Source organism: Mesoplodon densirostris, chromosome 4, assembly GCF_025265405.1.
Source record: "Mesoplodon densirostris isolate mMesDen1 chromosome 4, mMesDen1 primary haplotype, whole genome shotgun sequence".
Taxonomy (NCBI): Eukaryota; Metazoa; Chordata; class Mammalia; order Artiodactyla; family Ziphiidae; genus Mesoplodon; species Mesoplodon densirostris.
The window spans coordinates 140,598,602-140,615,105 of record NC_082664.1 but is presented as its reverse complement, the minus strand read 5'-3'; the positions used below and the strand labels follow the sequence as shown (position 1 = coordinate 140,615,105).

At 44.3% G+C, this 16,504-nt stretch overlaps 1 protein-coding gene across 1 annotated transcript in view; it reads right to left on the bottom strand.

Moving 5' to 3' along the window:
* MYO5C (myosin VC) overlaps window positions 1-16,504 on the bottom strand; it is a 91,100-nt gene that overhangs the window by 48,175 nt on the left and 26,421 nt on the right. Inside the window, exons 9-18 of the mRNA XM_060095298.1 lie at window positions 16,134-16,274; window positions 14,388-14,513; window positions 10,241-10,324; window positions 8,256-8,390; window positions 7,651-7,748; window positions 6,661-6,747; window positions 6,097-6,208; window positions 5,111-5,322; window positions 2,625-2,790; window positions 1,117-1,263 (exon numbers count right to left, since the gene is read on the bottom strand). Coding sequence (XP_059951281.1) covers window positions 1,117-1,263; window positions 2,625-2,790; window positions 5,111-5,322; window positions 6,097-6,208; window positions 6,661-6,747; window positions 7,651-7,748; window positions 8,256-8,390; window positions 10,241-10,324; window positions 14,388-14,513; window positions 16,134-16,274 — 1,308 coding nt within the window. The remainder of the gene's footprint in view (window positions 1-1,116; window positions 1,264-2,624; window positions 2,791-5,110; window positions 5,323-6,096; window positions 6,209-6,660; window positions 6,748-7,650; window positions 7,749-8,255; window positions 8,391-10,240; window positions 10,325-14,387; window positions 14,514-16,133; window positions 16,275-16,504) is intronic.

Genomic DNA, 16,504 nt, shown 5'->3' with positions numbered 1-16,504 from the left:
CCCTAGGGCTAAGTTTTTTTTTTTTTTTTTGGACACATGCTTTTTTTATTAGTTTATTGTAGGAGAATCTCAGTATTATTTGAGACAGATGCAGGAGTAAGTTTCATAGAACTGGACACTGCATATTCCACAGCTCTCTCCCACTGGCTGAGGGTATATGAAGTTTTTTCCTATCAAAGAGAATGGTATGGGGAATCTTCCCAAACTTGGCAGGGCTGTAGCTAGACCACATAGACCTTTGGGCAAGTTAGAAAACGGCAACTTCTCTGGGCCAGTGCAGCTCTGAGGGAGCATGGCTTGGCATGCAGGTAGCATCTTTGTGCAAATTAGAAAAAGGCACCCATGCCTCAAGGCAGTACAGCTTTATACCAAGATACATGGGCTGGCAAGTGAAGCCAGACAGGATTTCAGCCCCACTTGCTCTCTTGGGCAGGTGCCCTTGTGCAGTGTGCAACCTACACAACCATATGTATCAGCCCTTCACAGTGCGCTTCTGTCTCCTAGCTCAGTTGGTCCATGTAAGCTGTTTGAAGCTCCTAACATGGGCATAAATCTTAACAGTGTTGACAAAAAAAAATAATTAATCAATATTCAATCTAGAAAAGAAATAAAGTATTTTATTCAAGCCAACCTGAGGAGTATAACCCAGGAGACAATCTTTCAGAAAGCTCTGAGCACTGTTCCACCTGTTAGAGGTCAAAGCACAGTTTAAGTTTTTAAGACAAAGGGCTATACGTCAAAGTAATATATTGACAGTTTACATAGTCCAACAAGACAAGTAGTGGATCACTGTGACCCTTTACAGGATTAAGGAAGGAAAGTTATCTCTTAAGCAGCTACCTTGCTGGCACCAGGAGGAAACTGCTTTTTTGGGGAGGAGGGGGTGGGTAGGCATTCCTGTGTCTTCTAAGAGGATCTAGTTAACATATAATGCAGCTGCACAATGCACGCTAAAGGGGACAAGGTTGTGGCTCAAATGGCAGAGAAAACTTTATGTTCAATTTTCCTTGTCCTGCCTTAAAATAAGTTCATCAACAGCACAGCTAAGGAACCGGCCCAGAGCAAAATATATCTGTGAGAAAAAGTACATGTGAAAGGTGCGTTAGGAACACCTACCTGGTCTTCTAGCTTTTTCTGCAAACGTTGAACTCTGTAAGTAAGCTGAATGTTGAGCACGAATCGTCGGATATTTTGGAATCTGCGTCTGGCCAGCCATGCCCGGGCATGCTTCTGAAGGATCACAGCCTTGTGTTCCTCCAGCATCTTTAAAACAAGATTTCGTGAAACGCAAACTGGGTCTCTACTGTTTTTCTCATCAACTCTTCCAGTGTTGGGAGATATAACTACCAAAATATTCCTACAGGGTAAAATTTTGAATTTCTTGTAATCAATCCACAGAGCACTATTACCTATCTTTTTTCAAGTTCTTTTTTACGTTGTAAATTACAATTATTTACATTGTAAATAACTGTAATTATTTACAATGCTGTGTTAGTTTCAAGTGTACAGCAAAGTGATTCAGTTATACCTATATATATATTCTTTTTCAGATTCTTTTCCATTACAGGTTATTACAAGATATTGAGTATATAGTTCCCTGTGCTATACAGTTAAGTTCTTGTTGTTTATCTATTTTATATATAGTAGTGTGTATATGTTAATCCCAAAGTCTTATCTATCCACCTCCCACTATCCCCTTTGGTAACTAACCCTAAGTTTGTTTTCTATGTCTGTGAGTCTATTTCTGTTTTGTAAATAAGTTTATTTGTATCATTTTTAAAGACTCCACATATAACTGAAGTCATATGATATTTGTCTTTCTCTGTCTGACTTACTTCATTTAATATGATAATCTAGAGGTCCATCCATGTTGCTGCAAATGGCATTACTGCATTCCTTTTTATGGCTGTGTAATATTCCATTGTATATATACATATATACATATACATATACACACACACACACACACACACACACACACATATACACACACATCTTCTTTATCCATTCCTCTGCTGATGGACATTTAGGTTGCTTCCAATGGCTTAGCTACTGTAAATAGCACTGCTATGAACATAGGCATGCACGTATCTTTTCGAATTAGAGTTTTCTCTGGATATATGCCCAGGAGTGGGATTGAAGGATCATATGATAACTCTACTTTTAATTTTTTAAGGAACCTCCATACTGTTCTCCATAGTGGCTGCACCAATTTACATTCCCACAAACAGTGTAGGAGGGCTCCTTTTTTCTCCACATCCTCTACAGCATTTATTATTTGTAGACTTTTTAATGATGGCCATTCTGACAGGTGTGAGGTGATACCTCACTGTAGTTTTGATTTGCATTTCTCTAATGATTAGCAATGTTGAGCATCTTTTCACATGCCTACTGGCCATCTGTATGTCTTCTGTGGTGAAATGTCCATCTGCGTCTTCTGCCCGTTTTTTGATTGGGCTGTTTTTTTGATATTAAGCTGTACGAGTTCTTTTGCATATTTTGGAAATTAATCCATCAGTAGCATCGTTTGCAAATGTTCTCCTACCTAGACTTTTGAAACAATAACCAAATCCCACCTGTAGTGGACATGTACGAACAGACATTCACATCCCAGAAAGCCGCACCTTTCGATACCTCCTCCTCGCCAGGAATCCTCGGGTGTAGGCCTGGATGGTGATGGCGGCCACGCGAATCAGTTGGTACAAACTGCGGACAAGATACGCACGACAGTACTTCTGAATGATTATGGCTGCCCACGCTTCTTTTAAGGCTGTGGCGGTAACAGCTTTCCTTGGTTTAAAAGAATATAGAGTAAATCTGTTACCCACAGGGCACTGACACCTACTCCAGAGCAGCAAGCTTGTGCAACACCTCTTAACTGAGGCATATTCAAATGTTTTGCAAATCTACACATTAAATGCTGTAAGTGGTTTATGCTGATGTCTACTCAAGATCAGTGTCATTACCTCTCCTTTCCACCCTGATCCGAACTGTGGACCTGTTCCAGGAACGAGGCACCACGTGGGAACTGCCACACTCTTCACATTCAGGCCGATCACCCCACTGTCACTCACATACCCACAGAGACCGTCACAACACAACTGTGCTTTGGCATTGTACTCACTCACTCCTCTAGTCATTCTTGTGGGAAATCACGCTGGAGGCTCTAGATCAGGGGTTGGAAAACTAAGGCCTGGGGCCAAATCTGCAGCCTCCCACCTATTGTCAACTTTTGTTGGAATGCAGCTGCAACTAACTATTCATTACAAATGGCCCATGACTGATTTCACGTTACAAAGGCAGAGTTTAACAGCTGCATGAGAAACCACATGACCCCAGAAGCCCAAGTATTAGCCCCTTACAGAAAAAGTTTTTTGAAGGACCTATCTGAAGGCCTGGAGGTGAACACAAAGTTCTTACCTTCAATGTTTGCAACCTCATGAAACAGACAGGCTTAGAAATGGTCAAGTGGGAGAAGAAGAAAAGTAAAGTAACTACTAAAAGATCTGTAAGAGAGATCTTATTGAAATATCATTCTGCTTGGGAAGAGCTGAGATGTCAGCCAGCCTGGATGGAAAAGTAGGATTTCTGTAGACACTGAAGGCTGGAAAAGGCATTTCAGACTAAGGGACCAGTGAAGGCATGAAGGCCTAACAGTGCCTGAAATATTCAGAAAAAGGGAATTTGTCTGGAATTGCTAGAATATAAGACACATGGAGAAAACTGGTAGTCTGTGAGGTGAGAAAGATAGATGGGGACAATTTGTTATTTAAAAAATATATATATATATATATATGTATGTATGTACGTATAGAACACCTACTATGTGACAATCACTGTGCTGGGTCTTACGTATGGATGCAGTGGGAACCAGACAAGTATGGTCCCTGTCCTCACAGAGCTTCCATGCTTATAACTGCATCCAGGCCATGGGGGAACGTGAATACCATGTTGAAACCTGAGTGCTCTTCTGTGGGAAACAGGGACCCCTGGAGGCATTCACGGCAGGAGCAGGGCAGGCCCTGCTTTAGGAAGATGGGAGAGAAAGGCAGCAGGTGGAGAGGGCTGTGCTGTAGAGTGAAAGGCAAACAATGATGAAGGCCTCATCCAGGGCAGGGGCGCAGGAATGAAATGAACGGGACAGACACAAGAGGCAAGCGGGAATAGAATCCCAGGCCACGGTGATTCCCAAACGGAAAGGGACTATGAGTTTGGGGAAGAAGCTAACTCTGGAGTTTCCTGCCCTGGAGACTGCTACTATTAACTGACACCAGAGGCTCAGGAGGGCAAGGCTGGCTGTGTTTCTGTGTAAGATGGTTGCCTGGGAGGAGAGTGGGCTGGGGTGGGGGTAGGGTGGTGGAATGGCGAGTCCAGTTTGGGGTGTGCTGAGATGAAGGCTGTGGTGTGTCAGCCACGTGCAGAAGCCCAGATGCTGCTGTCAGGCTCAAGCTTGGGACAAGGGAGGCTGAGCCACACAGCCTGACCCTTAAACACCTGCGCCCTCAACTACCCTCAGAGCAAGTGAAGGAGGGAGGCAGGGCAGACACAGAACCACAAAATGCTGCCCAGGAGGGATGCCCGTCTTGCTGGCCAGGCCAGCATGGCCTCCTGGGAGCACTCAAGGAGGGGCGGGGTGGGCGTGGCCGGCGGAACTGCCCTCCACTCAGGCAGCCCCACCCAGGGGCTTAGTGCCTGCGGGCAGAGCCTTGCCATGGTCCCCTCAGGCATGGTTTGCCCCACCACCTGCAAGGTACACTGATGTCTTTACTCTGACGCTTCACTTGGACCTTGATCACCTTAGGTGTTTTCAGTTCCCATGGACCAGCGGCCCAGCCCCTCTACCTGGTCTCACCAGGAATTCTGACCCTCTTCAGCAGCAGGCTGATCAGGGCTTCCTCTCTTCAGGGTTCTGGTTGTCACCTCTGCCACGTAGGGACAGCAGGCAGTCAGCACCACTTGCCCCCAAGGACACACCCATCTCACCTGGAGGCTCACGGCCACCTCGGGGGACGCATCTGCACCCGGGTCCCAGGAGGAAGGAGGCCCCGCCCCCCGAGGTGACAGCGGAGAAAGCCAAATGATGGCACACGTCTTCTTGGTTCCAACATACCTCACGGTTTGCTGACCCCGGAAGTACTGCTGGATGATCAGGGCCGCTTGTCTCTCTCGGAGGAATTTTTTCCTCTGGAGCCAGCCACGGATGTGCTTTTGTATCACAACACAACCCTGCCTCAGTTTATCCAACCGGAGTTTCTCTAAATAAGCCACTTGCCCTGCTCTGAAGAAAATTTTGGTTTTACCAAACTGGTACTGATTAGAATCCTGGAAGAGAAAAATGACATAATCAGAAACAAAATCTTTCAGATTTTCTCTAGTATTTGGAAAAGATGTTTAGAGATCCAAACATGCCACCAACATGGTTATTCTGACATCTCTTTGACATAAAGCAGAAAAGCTTTGATTATGACCTATAAGTTTATACTTTGCCTTGTTTAAAGCTTCTTTCTGGGGAAGAAATGGACTTGAGGGTGAGGCATCCGTCTGTGGGGTGGGAAGGAGTGTGTGCATTGTTGGCTGGGCTACCGGGGAGCTCCAGCCTTTCACAGGTGGTTTCCACAGAACAGCAGAGGCACCTGGAAAGGCTTGGTTTCTGTCTTCCTTTGGCTTCTCTTCATCACCCATTCCTGGCCATCATAACTGCTTCCCCCCCCCTTTTCCGTCACAAGTCATGGCTTCAGCAAACCTCTAAGTCCACACTGAGGGCCATGCCTGGAACCCCCGGCTCAGCGACCGTCTAGCTGACTGTGTAACATAAGCTTGGCCCGCAGAAGCTCCCTAGGCTGTGGGAGAACACAGCAGGACAGGAGGACATGGTGGCGGTGGAGGCCAGGGTTTGAATTCGGGTCCCTCAAGGTGTCTCCTGCTGTCAGGAGATGATGCCCCATGAGTAGGTCTGCTCTGATCTCCTTAGCACACAGACGCGCGGGGCACGTTTCCTTTCTGCTTAGGCATTCACGACAGTTACAGCCCTGAGCCAGAGCCAGAGATGAGGACAGTGTCTGCGAGCCCGTGGTTCCAGGAGAGAGCAGGACTGACCTGGATGAGCCTGTGTAAAATCACTTTGCACACCTCCTTTTTATCGCTGAATGAAAGCTCCTGCTTGGTCATGAGGATCCCAAAGCGGCTGTAGAACTCGATATACGTCCACCTGGAAAGTCAAGGCAGACCTAAGGAGGCGGGCCGGAGGAAACGCATGCTGCCTGTGGACCCCAAGGGCTTACCTACCACTGTTCTGGGGACAATGACCCTGACCTTTGACCCTCTGCCCCCACACCTCACCTGAGCACACCTGGATGGTTATGCTCCCTGGATGCTTCCTGTTAACATTCCGCTCCGACAGCTGTCTCCCCCTCCAGCTCCCTTTCTCAGGGGCACCAGGGAGGCGGCAGGCGACCCTCACTAGTGCAGAGATGAGGGTGGGGTGTGAGGGTGGGGACGGTGGCCTCTGTCTCACATGCTGCTCGTTCATCTGGCCTTCCCACAGCACAGAGGGACATCTTATGAACATATCTGATGAAAACGCGGCAGCCCCTCCCTTGGATCTCAGCACAGACCTGAAGTCGGGCACTTTTCCCCCCAAACAAGGAACTGACAACGTACCGAGAAGGGTAGCTCTGCGCACTAATGCGAATGGTTTCTAAAACGCCACAGGCTCGCAGCTGCTGAACAATTCTTTTGGAGTCAAACCTGAAAGAAGACGATCTGATCATGTGTTAAGCCATCGAGGTTGATAAACAGGCCCATGAACAGTGTAGCGGACCTGCCCCAACCGTGAGCTCCTGGGCAGCAGGATCTGCCTGTGTAATCCCCGAGCCCAGCAGATACTTAATAAATATGTGTTGCACGTCAAACGAAGATAGCACCTCTGTGAAACAGTTCAGAAAGCTTCACTGAGGACACGGGGAAAGGAGCAGCTGATTCTGACTGAGGGAGGCAACAGCGAGAAGTCTTGTGGGGAAATGGCCTTTGGGCTGAGCTTCGAATGACAACCAGAGTGGAAGAAATGTCCAAGCTCACCCATCCCAGCGCCTACTTGTTGCTGAGTTCCCTTTATAAGACACCCAACAGGTGGCCCTCTGGCTTAGGCCTGACCCTCTGAGGACACACAGACACAGTCACCACCTCCAGATGGACCACTCCCTTAGACACCTCTCAGCTTGAGTCAGCTAAGAGGCTCTCTATAACTTCCACTCGTGGGTCTGAGCCTTTTCCCTGGGGCCCCAGAGAACAAGTCTAAGTAAGGCTTCATGGCGTGTTTGAAGACAAAACTTCAGACCCCTCTACAGCATTTCTCCTGCAAACACATACAAATTCTTACCATCAAGGAAAATGTTCTGGCTTTCTCAGTTGCGTAACCTTTAGCTGTAGAATAATTCTTTCAAATCTAACCCTTTTGCTTAATCCCAGAGATGAGATGGCTTAGCCAGAGGGGTTGTGCTAACATTATATGTAGAGGGCAGGCTTGTTTTGAAATCATTTAAAAACCGAGAAACAGTAAAGTTCACGACAATTGCAAGCAAATTCTCCAACATCAGACAGAAACCGTTTCCTCGGTGTTTCTTCCCCACTCTGTTGCAAAAGAACACTTACTCAAAGGGCAATTTCTCATCATTTGGTTTGATGCATCGAACGTAGTGGGGCATGGTGGCATTGAGGGTCTCCATGAGCAAGTACAGAGAGCTGCGGAACTAGGAAACAAGGTCAGGTGACAAACATCGTGCTGAAATTTAATGCTTAGATCCGGGTTAAAAGGGAAAAAAAAAAGGTCCAACCTTACTGTAAAGCAATTATACTCCAATAAAGATGTTTAAAAAAAAAAAAAGGTCCAACCTGGATAAGTTACTCAAGAAGAGGAGAAGTTAACTTCATGCATAAACATCTATTATGAAAGGTTTTAGTCTGTGACTGGGTTTATCAGCATATCCTGCTCTTGTGGATGCAGTTCTCCATCCAATACTCTCAAAAGCAAAGGACTTTAGTGACTTGGGTTACTGTGCAAACATATGGTTTGCTCAGATGTGTGTAGCCTTAGAGGTTGAGGCACTATGATGATGAACTACTACTTTTCTTTGCATTTGCATTTATATTAATAGATTTGAAGAAACCCAGTGCCCGTGTCCAGGCCCGGAATGGGTGCCACCCATCCCTGGCTCCCTGCCCTCAGCCCCCTCGCCCTCAGAAAACTCTCTCAGTACCTTGCTCCCCACGGTGCTCCGGAAATGCTTGTTGTTCGGCTTGATGACTGGCTTTGCAGATTTAACTGTGATCGCTGAACCGAAAGGTGAAGAAGGAACCGGGTTTTCTTGAAAAAAGTTGGCACAGAGATGAAACTGGGAAGAACAAAGAGGGTTTCAATGTCAAAAGTATTCGCCCACAGTCCTCAGCTGGAACAATCAAGGAAATGGTCACAACAACCACGTCTAAACCAGTGGGGGGGTAAAGTAACAATCTTGGCCAAAAATCTCAGTTCCACAAGGGGGTCGTCCTCACTCGGGATGACGGTTTCTTTCCCAGGAATGGGAGCAGAAAGGAAAGCATGTGAATGTCTGTAGGTGGGTATCACTCTAAGTGTCAGAACAGGAGAAGCATTTATTCTTCCTCCCTCTGCGCTCTGGCTCACGTTGCTTCTGCACTTGGAATCTCCTCCCTCCTAACCCCACGTTCTCATCCCTGCAGATCCAAACCCTACCCATTACTCAAGGTGCTATTATAATATTCTCTAGCCCCACCCCCTTCACAATAACTTCCCTGGTGTCCCAGCGCGAATTAATCCCAACTTCCTCTGAGTTACCTTAATCTTTGATCTGTACCTCTTTTAAGACACTCACTACTTTCTACCTTGCATCACTTATTTCTTTCAATGTCTTATCTTCCCTCTTGGAGAAGACCTCGTATTTTCTTCTTTTAAATCAGACATTGAGAATCTTCTTTGGGGGAGAATTCCTGCCTGATGCATCCTGTAACCCCTGTGGAACAAGTGAATCTGAAATTCCCAGACCTCTGACAGCTTGTGGGCTTAGTGCAGAGACCCATCTGTGCTTCACCACGATCTGTGTCCCTCTTCCAGACTGGACTCCAGGTAAACAATTGGTGAAATACATCAACTAATTTTGTACACAAATACAGGCTATTCCTACACTGAATTCTCTGTCATAAATCAATTTTAATAACTGAAGTTGCCATGGCCTGTGATTTACTTATGACCATTAGTGGGAAGTGCTCAGGCTCATTTGGGAAATTGTCAAAATACTCGAGCATCTGGTGCTCTGTGATGACCTAGATGGGTGGGATGGGTGGGATGGGTGGGGAGGGAGGTCCAAGAGGGAGGGGATATATGTATACTTATAGCTGATTCACTTCACTGTGCAGCAGAAACTAACACAACATTGTAAAGCAATTATACTGCATTAAAATAAAATTTTTAAAAAAGAGAAAAAAAATACTTGAGCATCAGCAAAGGACTGGGGACCTTCTAAAAGAAGGAAAATAAATATGATAACCAAATCTTCACAAAAAATGAAGGACTGTGTATGATATATCCTTTTTCTCAAATTTTAAGAATTTGAATTCTTAAAATTCTTAAATTGAAAGAAATGTTTAAGGAGGAAAAGAAAAAGCCAGAAGTCACTCTTATGGTGACACTTCATCATACAGATCCGTGGATTCAAGGAGCTCACATATGCAGAGCAGCACTCCATCTTGCTTTGGTTTTCCTTGAGCACTTACTTAGCACTACCTACCATTGTTTGCTTTCATGTGTAAGGTATGTTGCTCCCTCTGGGATGTGAGCTCCATGAGAGCAGGAACCCTGTCTGCCCTGTTCACTGCTGTATCCCCAGAATCTAGGACAGTGCTTGGCACATAAGTGCTTTATAAGTGAGTGAATGAATAAAATGTGAATTATGATTCTTTAAATGATTGTATTATCTGTCCTTCGTCTCTGCCATCTGCATATTTGATTTCTGATTTTGCATATAGTGGAAATTTGCATGCTTTCAGAAGCTAGAAACATATTTTAGTACCAATTCCAAAATAGTCATTTTTTGTATGTAGGAGCTACAATTCGCTGCTACAAGACAGTTAACACATACACACACTTCTTACTCTTTCCTGATACACATCTAGATCCACATCAAGTACACAATGAATAACATTAACTACCTCTTAGGACTTTACAAACCTTGCTGGCTCTCAGGATTTCAACCAGCATGTCATAGACGGTGTCTCTGTTCTTCTCAAGGAAACCTTCACATTTATACTCTACCTATGCAAAGAAAGGAATTAGTTCCAAAGAGGCAAACGCAGACAGTGTCTAAGTACCACAGGTTTCTTTTCTTTTTAAAGAAAGATTAATGAAGGGGCTATAAAGGCAATGTTTTAAAAAGAGATTCAGTTTCTGTTTGTCACAGCAACGCCATTACAGAAAGCTTAAAAAGCTGGGAATATGTCATCTGATGCAAAGCACCAGGCTCTCCCACTGCCTGGACTTCTCACTGGCCGCTGGTCACTCTACACTCACCCATTAGTTCCCACTGGACACAGGTGACTGATTTTTCCCTGTAACATGTGCAGCTAATACAAGAAGACCTGGTTTAGGGTTCCCTTTGCCTTTGAAGCCACCAGGAGGAGGAAAAAAGCTCAGTGGTGTCCTTTGAGTCAAACAGAAATGTTTTCCTGAATCAGCATTAATGTGGCAGAAAGGAAAGAAAAATTGACCAGCTGATCACAAAACCTTCCAGGACCACAAAACCCTTAGAGTCGTTTAGAGTGGGTCAGTGTTTGCCCTGACTGAATTTGGCTTAGAAAAACCCTCTTTGCAGCCCTTTCTGATTCATGAGGCTTCTCAAATCCCTCAAACAACATATCCAGGGTGGCTGCTTAAACATTCAACTCTCCAGTTAATCACAAAGCTACAGTCATCAAAACAGTATTGTACTGGCATAAAGACAGACACATAAATAAATAGAACAGAACAGAGAGCCCAGAAAAGAACCCACATTTTTATGGGCAATTAATCTACGACAAAGGAGGCAAGAGTATATAGTGGGGAAAAGACAGCCTCTTCAATAAGTGGTGCCAGGAAAACTAGACAGCTACACAAAAAGAATCAAACTGGACTACTCCCACACCATGCACAAAAATAAATTTCGGGACTTCCCTGGTGGCACAGTGGTTAAGACTCCGTGCTCCCAATGCAGGGGGCCTGGGTTCGATCCCTAGTCAGGGAACTAGATCCCACATGCATGCTGCAACTAACAGTTTGCATGCCACAACTAAGGAGCCGGCCTGCCACAACTAAGACCTGGCACAGCCAAATAAATAAATAAATAAATAAATATTAACGAGTTAAATGTGATCGCCTTTCAGTGCTTGGAGTTTTTCAGATAGGCTCCTGAAGAGATGCACATGAAATGAGTGATGATATATCAAGTCATATTTTCTAGTTGTTGTCCTTTATAATTTCACAGTTGTGATCCCAAGGGGAAAAAAAGGATCAGACTTCATGTAAAGCACATATGGGATTTACTTCAAGAGACCCTCTCTATAGTACATGGTTTCTGTACGTTTAATTCTTGTCACCTGGCACTTCCAAGAAGACCCTCTTAAAAGAACTAACAGTGTAGCATTTTGTGTGTACTATGGATTGGTGAGAAGAAACCATACACACCGTAGGGTCAGCTTAGGGTCTCAATTTCATTAGCCAAGGAAATAAAATTGTTTTGAGAGCGAGGCAGCTGTGCTTAGATGCAGAAAATCAGCACACTTTGCCGTGGTCCCCAGTGCCCCCCAACAGAGCCACTCAGGTACCTGCTACCCTGTTCCTGCAAACAGTCTCCTGGGATTGGGAAGGCTCTATATTTGTTACGCCTTTGCTCATTTATACTCGTGGCTCACGCACCAGCCTGGAAGACTTTATACAACAGTCCATGTGCTGTACTCACAAGGGCGTGTTTCCATACAGCCAGCGTTCCTGGTTCATAATCCGAACTGTGCACCAGGAAGGACACTTTCCTACCTAGGGGACAAAGCAGAGTCCTTGCCCTGGGGTCCCTGAACACCCTCTCTGCCTCCATATTCCAGCACCCCTGAAAGCCTGTTTGTTCAGTTTGTAAATTTTTGTTTTTTTATTTATGAAGAATATATATCACATTTTAAAATACATAGTCCAGAGATTTGGCTATTGTAAATAGTGCTGCAGAGGACCTAGGGGTACATGTATCTTTTTGAATTCGTGTTTTTGTTTTCTTCAGATATATACCCAGGAGTGGAACTGCTGGATCAAATGTTAGTTCTATTTTCAAGGACTCTCTATACTGTTCTCCATAGTGGCTGCACCAATTTACATTCCCACCAATAGTGCAGGAGGGTCCCCTTTTCTCCACACCCTCACCAACACTTGTTATGTGTGGTCTTGTTGACTTTATCCATTCTGACAGGTGTGAGGTGATAGCTCATTGTGGTTTTGGTTTGCATTTGCCTGATGATTAATGATGTTGAGCATCTTTTCACATGCCTGTTGGCCATCTGTCTTCTTTGGAGAAATGTTTATTCAGATCCTCTGTCCATTTTTTAATAGGATTGTTTCTTTTTTGGGAGATGAGTTGTAGGAGTTCTTAATATATTTTGGATATAAATCCCTTATTAGATATATCATTTGCAAATAAGTTCTCATTCAATAGGTGGCCTTTTTGTTTTGTTGATAGTTTCCTTCACTGTGCAAAAGCTTTTTAGTTTGATGCAGTCCCATTTGTTTATTTTTGCTTTCGTTTCCCTTGCCTGAGGAGACATTTACAAAAAAGTATTACTAAGACTGATGTCAAAGAGCGTGCTGCCTATGTTTTCTTTTAGAAGTTTTATGATTTCAGGTCTTACATTTAACTGTTTAATCCTGTCTGGAAACATGCCCTTGTGAGTACAGCACATGGACTGTTGTATAAAGTCTTCCAGGCTGGTGCGTGAGCCACGAGTATAAATGAGCAAAGGCGTAACAAATATAGAGCCTTCCCAATCCCAGGAGACTGTTTGCAGGAACAGGGTAGCAGGTACCTGAGTGGCTCTGTTGGGGGGCACTGGGGACCACGGCAAAGTGTGCTGATTTTCTGCATCTAAGCACAGCTGCCTCGCTCTCAAAACAATTTTATTTCCTTGGCTAATGAAATTGAGACCCTAAGCTGACCCTACGGTGTGTATGGTTTCTTCTCACCAATCCATAGTACACACAAAATGTTGCACTGTTAGTTCTTTTAAGAGGGTCTTCTTGGAAGTGCCAGGTGACAAGAATTAAACGTACAGAAACCATGTACTATAGAGAGGGTCTCTTGAAGTAAATCCCATATGTGCTTTACATGAAGTCTGATCCTTTTTTTTCCCTTGGGATCACAACTGTGAAATTATAAAGGACAACAACTAGAAAATATGACTTGATATATCATCACTCATTTCATGTGCATCTCTTCAGGAGCCTATCTGAAAAACTTTAAGCACTAAACGACGATCACATTTAACTCTCTGGCCCACAAAGGTTATTATTGCTGTCTGTCTGGCTGTCCCTCCACTGCCCCTGTGGGCATTCAGGTACAACCAGCAGACTGACCCACAGCAATAGCCTCTAGGACAGGCGAGCACAGGCTGTCCCCATGATCCCCAGGTGCTGGCCAAGCCACTGAAGTAACACCCAACCTGGCAATAACACAGAGGGCAGGAGTTTCCTTACGGAAGGAAAGCAAGATGAGAAAGCATGTTTAGGGCAGGTGGTTGTGGTACATTTTCTTTTTTTTTTTCCTTCCATTTCCTAAGCTTTCTGTAATTTGATTAAAAAAAACTTTTTTTTTTACTAAACATTTTTTTCATAAGAAATTGGAGACATATAAAGAAAATAAAGATCACTTAGAAAACCCATCATCTTGAGTCAGTCTCTGTTACCAATGTAAAAATATATTATGACAATAAGAAAGGAAAGGGTCAACAAAAAGATATTCCTTTCAATATAGGAAACAACTATGCTGTCTTGATTATAGCAATTTCACGGAGATAATAAACTGATAAAAGGTTAATGAACTCACAATAAGCCCCAAATCAGAAATGAGGTCCATTGGCAACACGTTTATCTTTAAAGCAGTACAACTGAAACGCATATATTCTGTGTAAAGACAAATTAAGAACTGTTACGCTCACACACGCGTGCATACACACAGGTATCCTTCATCACAGCTGCGTGCTAAGCGTGAGGGTTCTGACCAGCAAAGTCCCTGGCCTGCTTGCTCCTCCCAGGAGACAGCTGTGGGCCAGGGGCAGACAGCACTGCTCCAAACTCTCACTGTATGTACCTTATCAGCAAAGTGCTTGATGATAAAGGATGTGTTTGACATTCTGGGTTTTTCAAACAAAGAGTTCTTGTTGACAAAATTATTATACAGCTTTTGAAGCCAGTTTTCGTCAGTCCCATGTGGTAACTGGAAGAGAAAAGCAAACCAAATAGCAAGTAAGAAAACAGAGGGGGGCTTCCCTGGTGGCGCAGTGGTTGAGAGTCCGCCTGCCGATGCAGGGGACACGGGTTCGTGCCCTGGTCCAGGAGGATCCCACATGCCGCAGAGCGGCTGGGCCCGTGAGCCATGGCCACTGAGCCTGCGCGTCCGGAGCCTGTACTCCGCAACGGGAGAGGCCACGACAGTGAGAGGCCCGCGTACGGCAAAAAACAAACAAACAAACAGAAGAAAACAGGGGAGGAAAAGCGCTAATTCTAAGAAACCAAGATGAGCTGCACCTCAGAGTGAACTGCTCTACATGAGAGGCTCCTGTTTCAAATGCAACTCTAGGCATAAATCTGTCTTTGATCTTATTCTTTAGAGTGATATTTAAATGGACATATCAGTGCTCTTTTAGAAGAACAAAATGTTATTGATGAAAAGGAAAAGGTCATATAATGACGTAAGAATGAAGGATTTTATTTATGCAAAATTGGCAGTATTTTAACATTTCTTCCTCCCAAAATTGTGTGAACGTGATTTTTATTCTTGGTTGAATGGGGGAAGATTGGAACCCAAATGTAGTCCTCCCCACCCCCTGCCTCAGGAAGAAAGTGGTTCTTTTATTTTACTGCCTAGTTAATAACTACCTACTTAAACTAAGCTAGCTGCAAAACTTGTTCTTGATACTGGTGATTGTGAAGCTATCAATTATATTCAGCCTGAACTCTGTGAATCTAATACCCCATATAGGGAATAACTCTGTAGAGTGTGTACAAATATTCCTAGAGGTTACCTTGGCCTCTGCCCCCTGCCCCCAGTAGACCAGTCCAGAATGTTTGGCCCTGATGCCTGTCTTTTAATCTTACATCACTGAAGGGGCTAAAGCATAGGTGGCACCAGAAAGGCTACTCTGTGAGAAGAACCATGGAATTGAGAATTCTAGGGAGAAAATACCAGTAAGTCTTCAACGCTACAAGCATTTGGGGCTGGGGGTGGTAAAAATAAATCTTTGGAAAAGAAACAAGATGTGTGTTTAAACATTAAAATATAACCTTTAAACCAAAAAAAAAATGAATACTGTCCTAGGGATTATTTTTTCCTGTGGCCTGATGAAGGACACTGCTAGGCTGACTCACTGTAAAGTTGTTCCTCCCAGAGGGTAATAATAATAGGAAAATTCCTAGAGACTCTTTTGTCAATTGTATGATGTTGATTTTTCAGCTGTACCTCCCAGTGGGTGACTCATGGAATCAGGAAGTAAGAGAAAACTCAGTTCCTATTAGTCATTAACAACTGGTGTGTAGTCACTTGTTGTTTCCATGTCCACTCTATACATACGCCTAACGACAGCTTCAAAGGGCTCCTCCCTGCTGGACATGACCTAAGAGGTCATGCATGTTACCCAAGGGTGGGCTACACCTGCTGAGGGCGGGAGGCTCACCGGGCCCTCTGGGGCTCCTGCTATGGACTGGTGTCTCAGTATTAACATCCAACCAAATAGTAACACGTCAGGAATTTACATGTACATTAAAAAAAATCCATTTTGCAATATGCTCATCTATTACTACTCAGAAGTTGAAAACAACAATTATTTTTAAAAGTTACCAAGCATTCTTCATCCAGTAACTCCAAAATACCCATTCTTGCTTCAATCAGGTCAATAACTGGTTGGTTGTCATAAAAATCTATCAGAGTCCAAGGAATATCTTCCTTCATATACTCTTCTTGTTCAAGTTTAAAGACATGCTGGGAATCCAGAAGTCAACATAGAAAGTAAAAGAGAATATTAGAGTGTGCTTCTGAAGAACAGGACATAAACATTTGGAAAATGTAGATATATGACTGATTTGATGTTTATGGAAGACCCTGAGGTGCATGCCACCCTCCTTACCCATGATCAGTGCTGCTGAGGTCCTAACGTGGGTGTAGCTGTCATCTTCCAGCCCACTCGCAGCAGGTCCCCACATCCTGGGGTG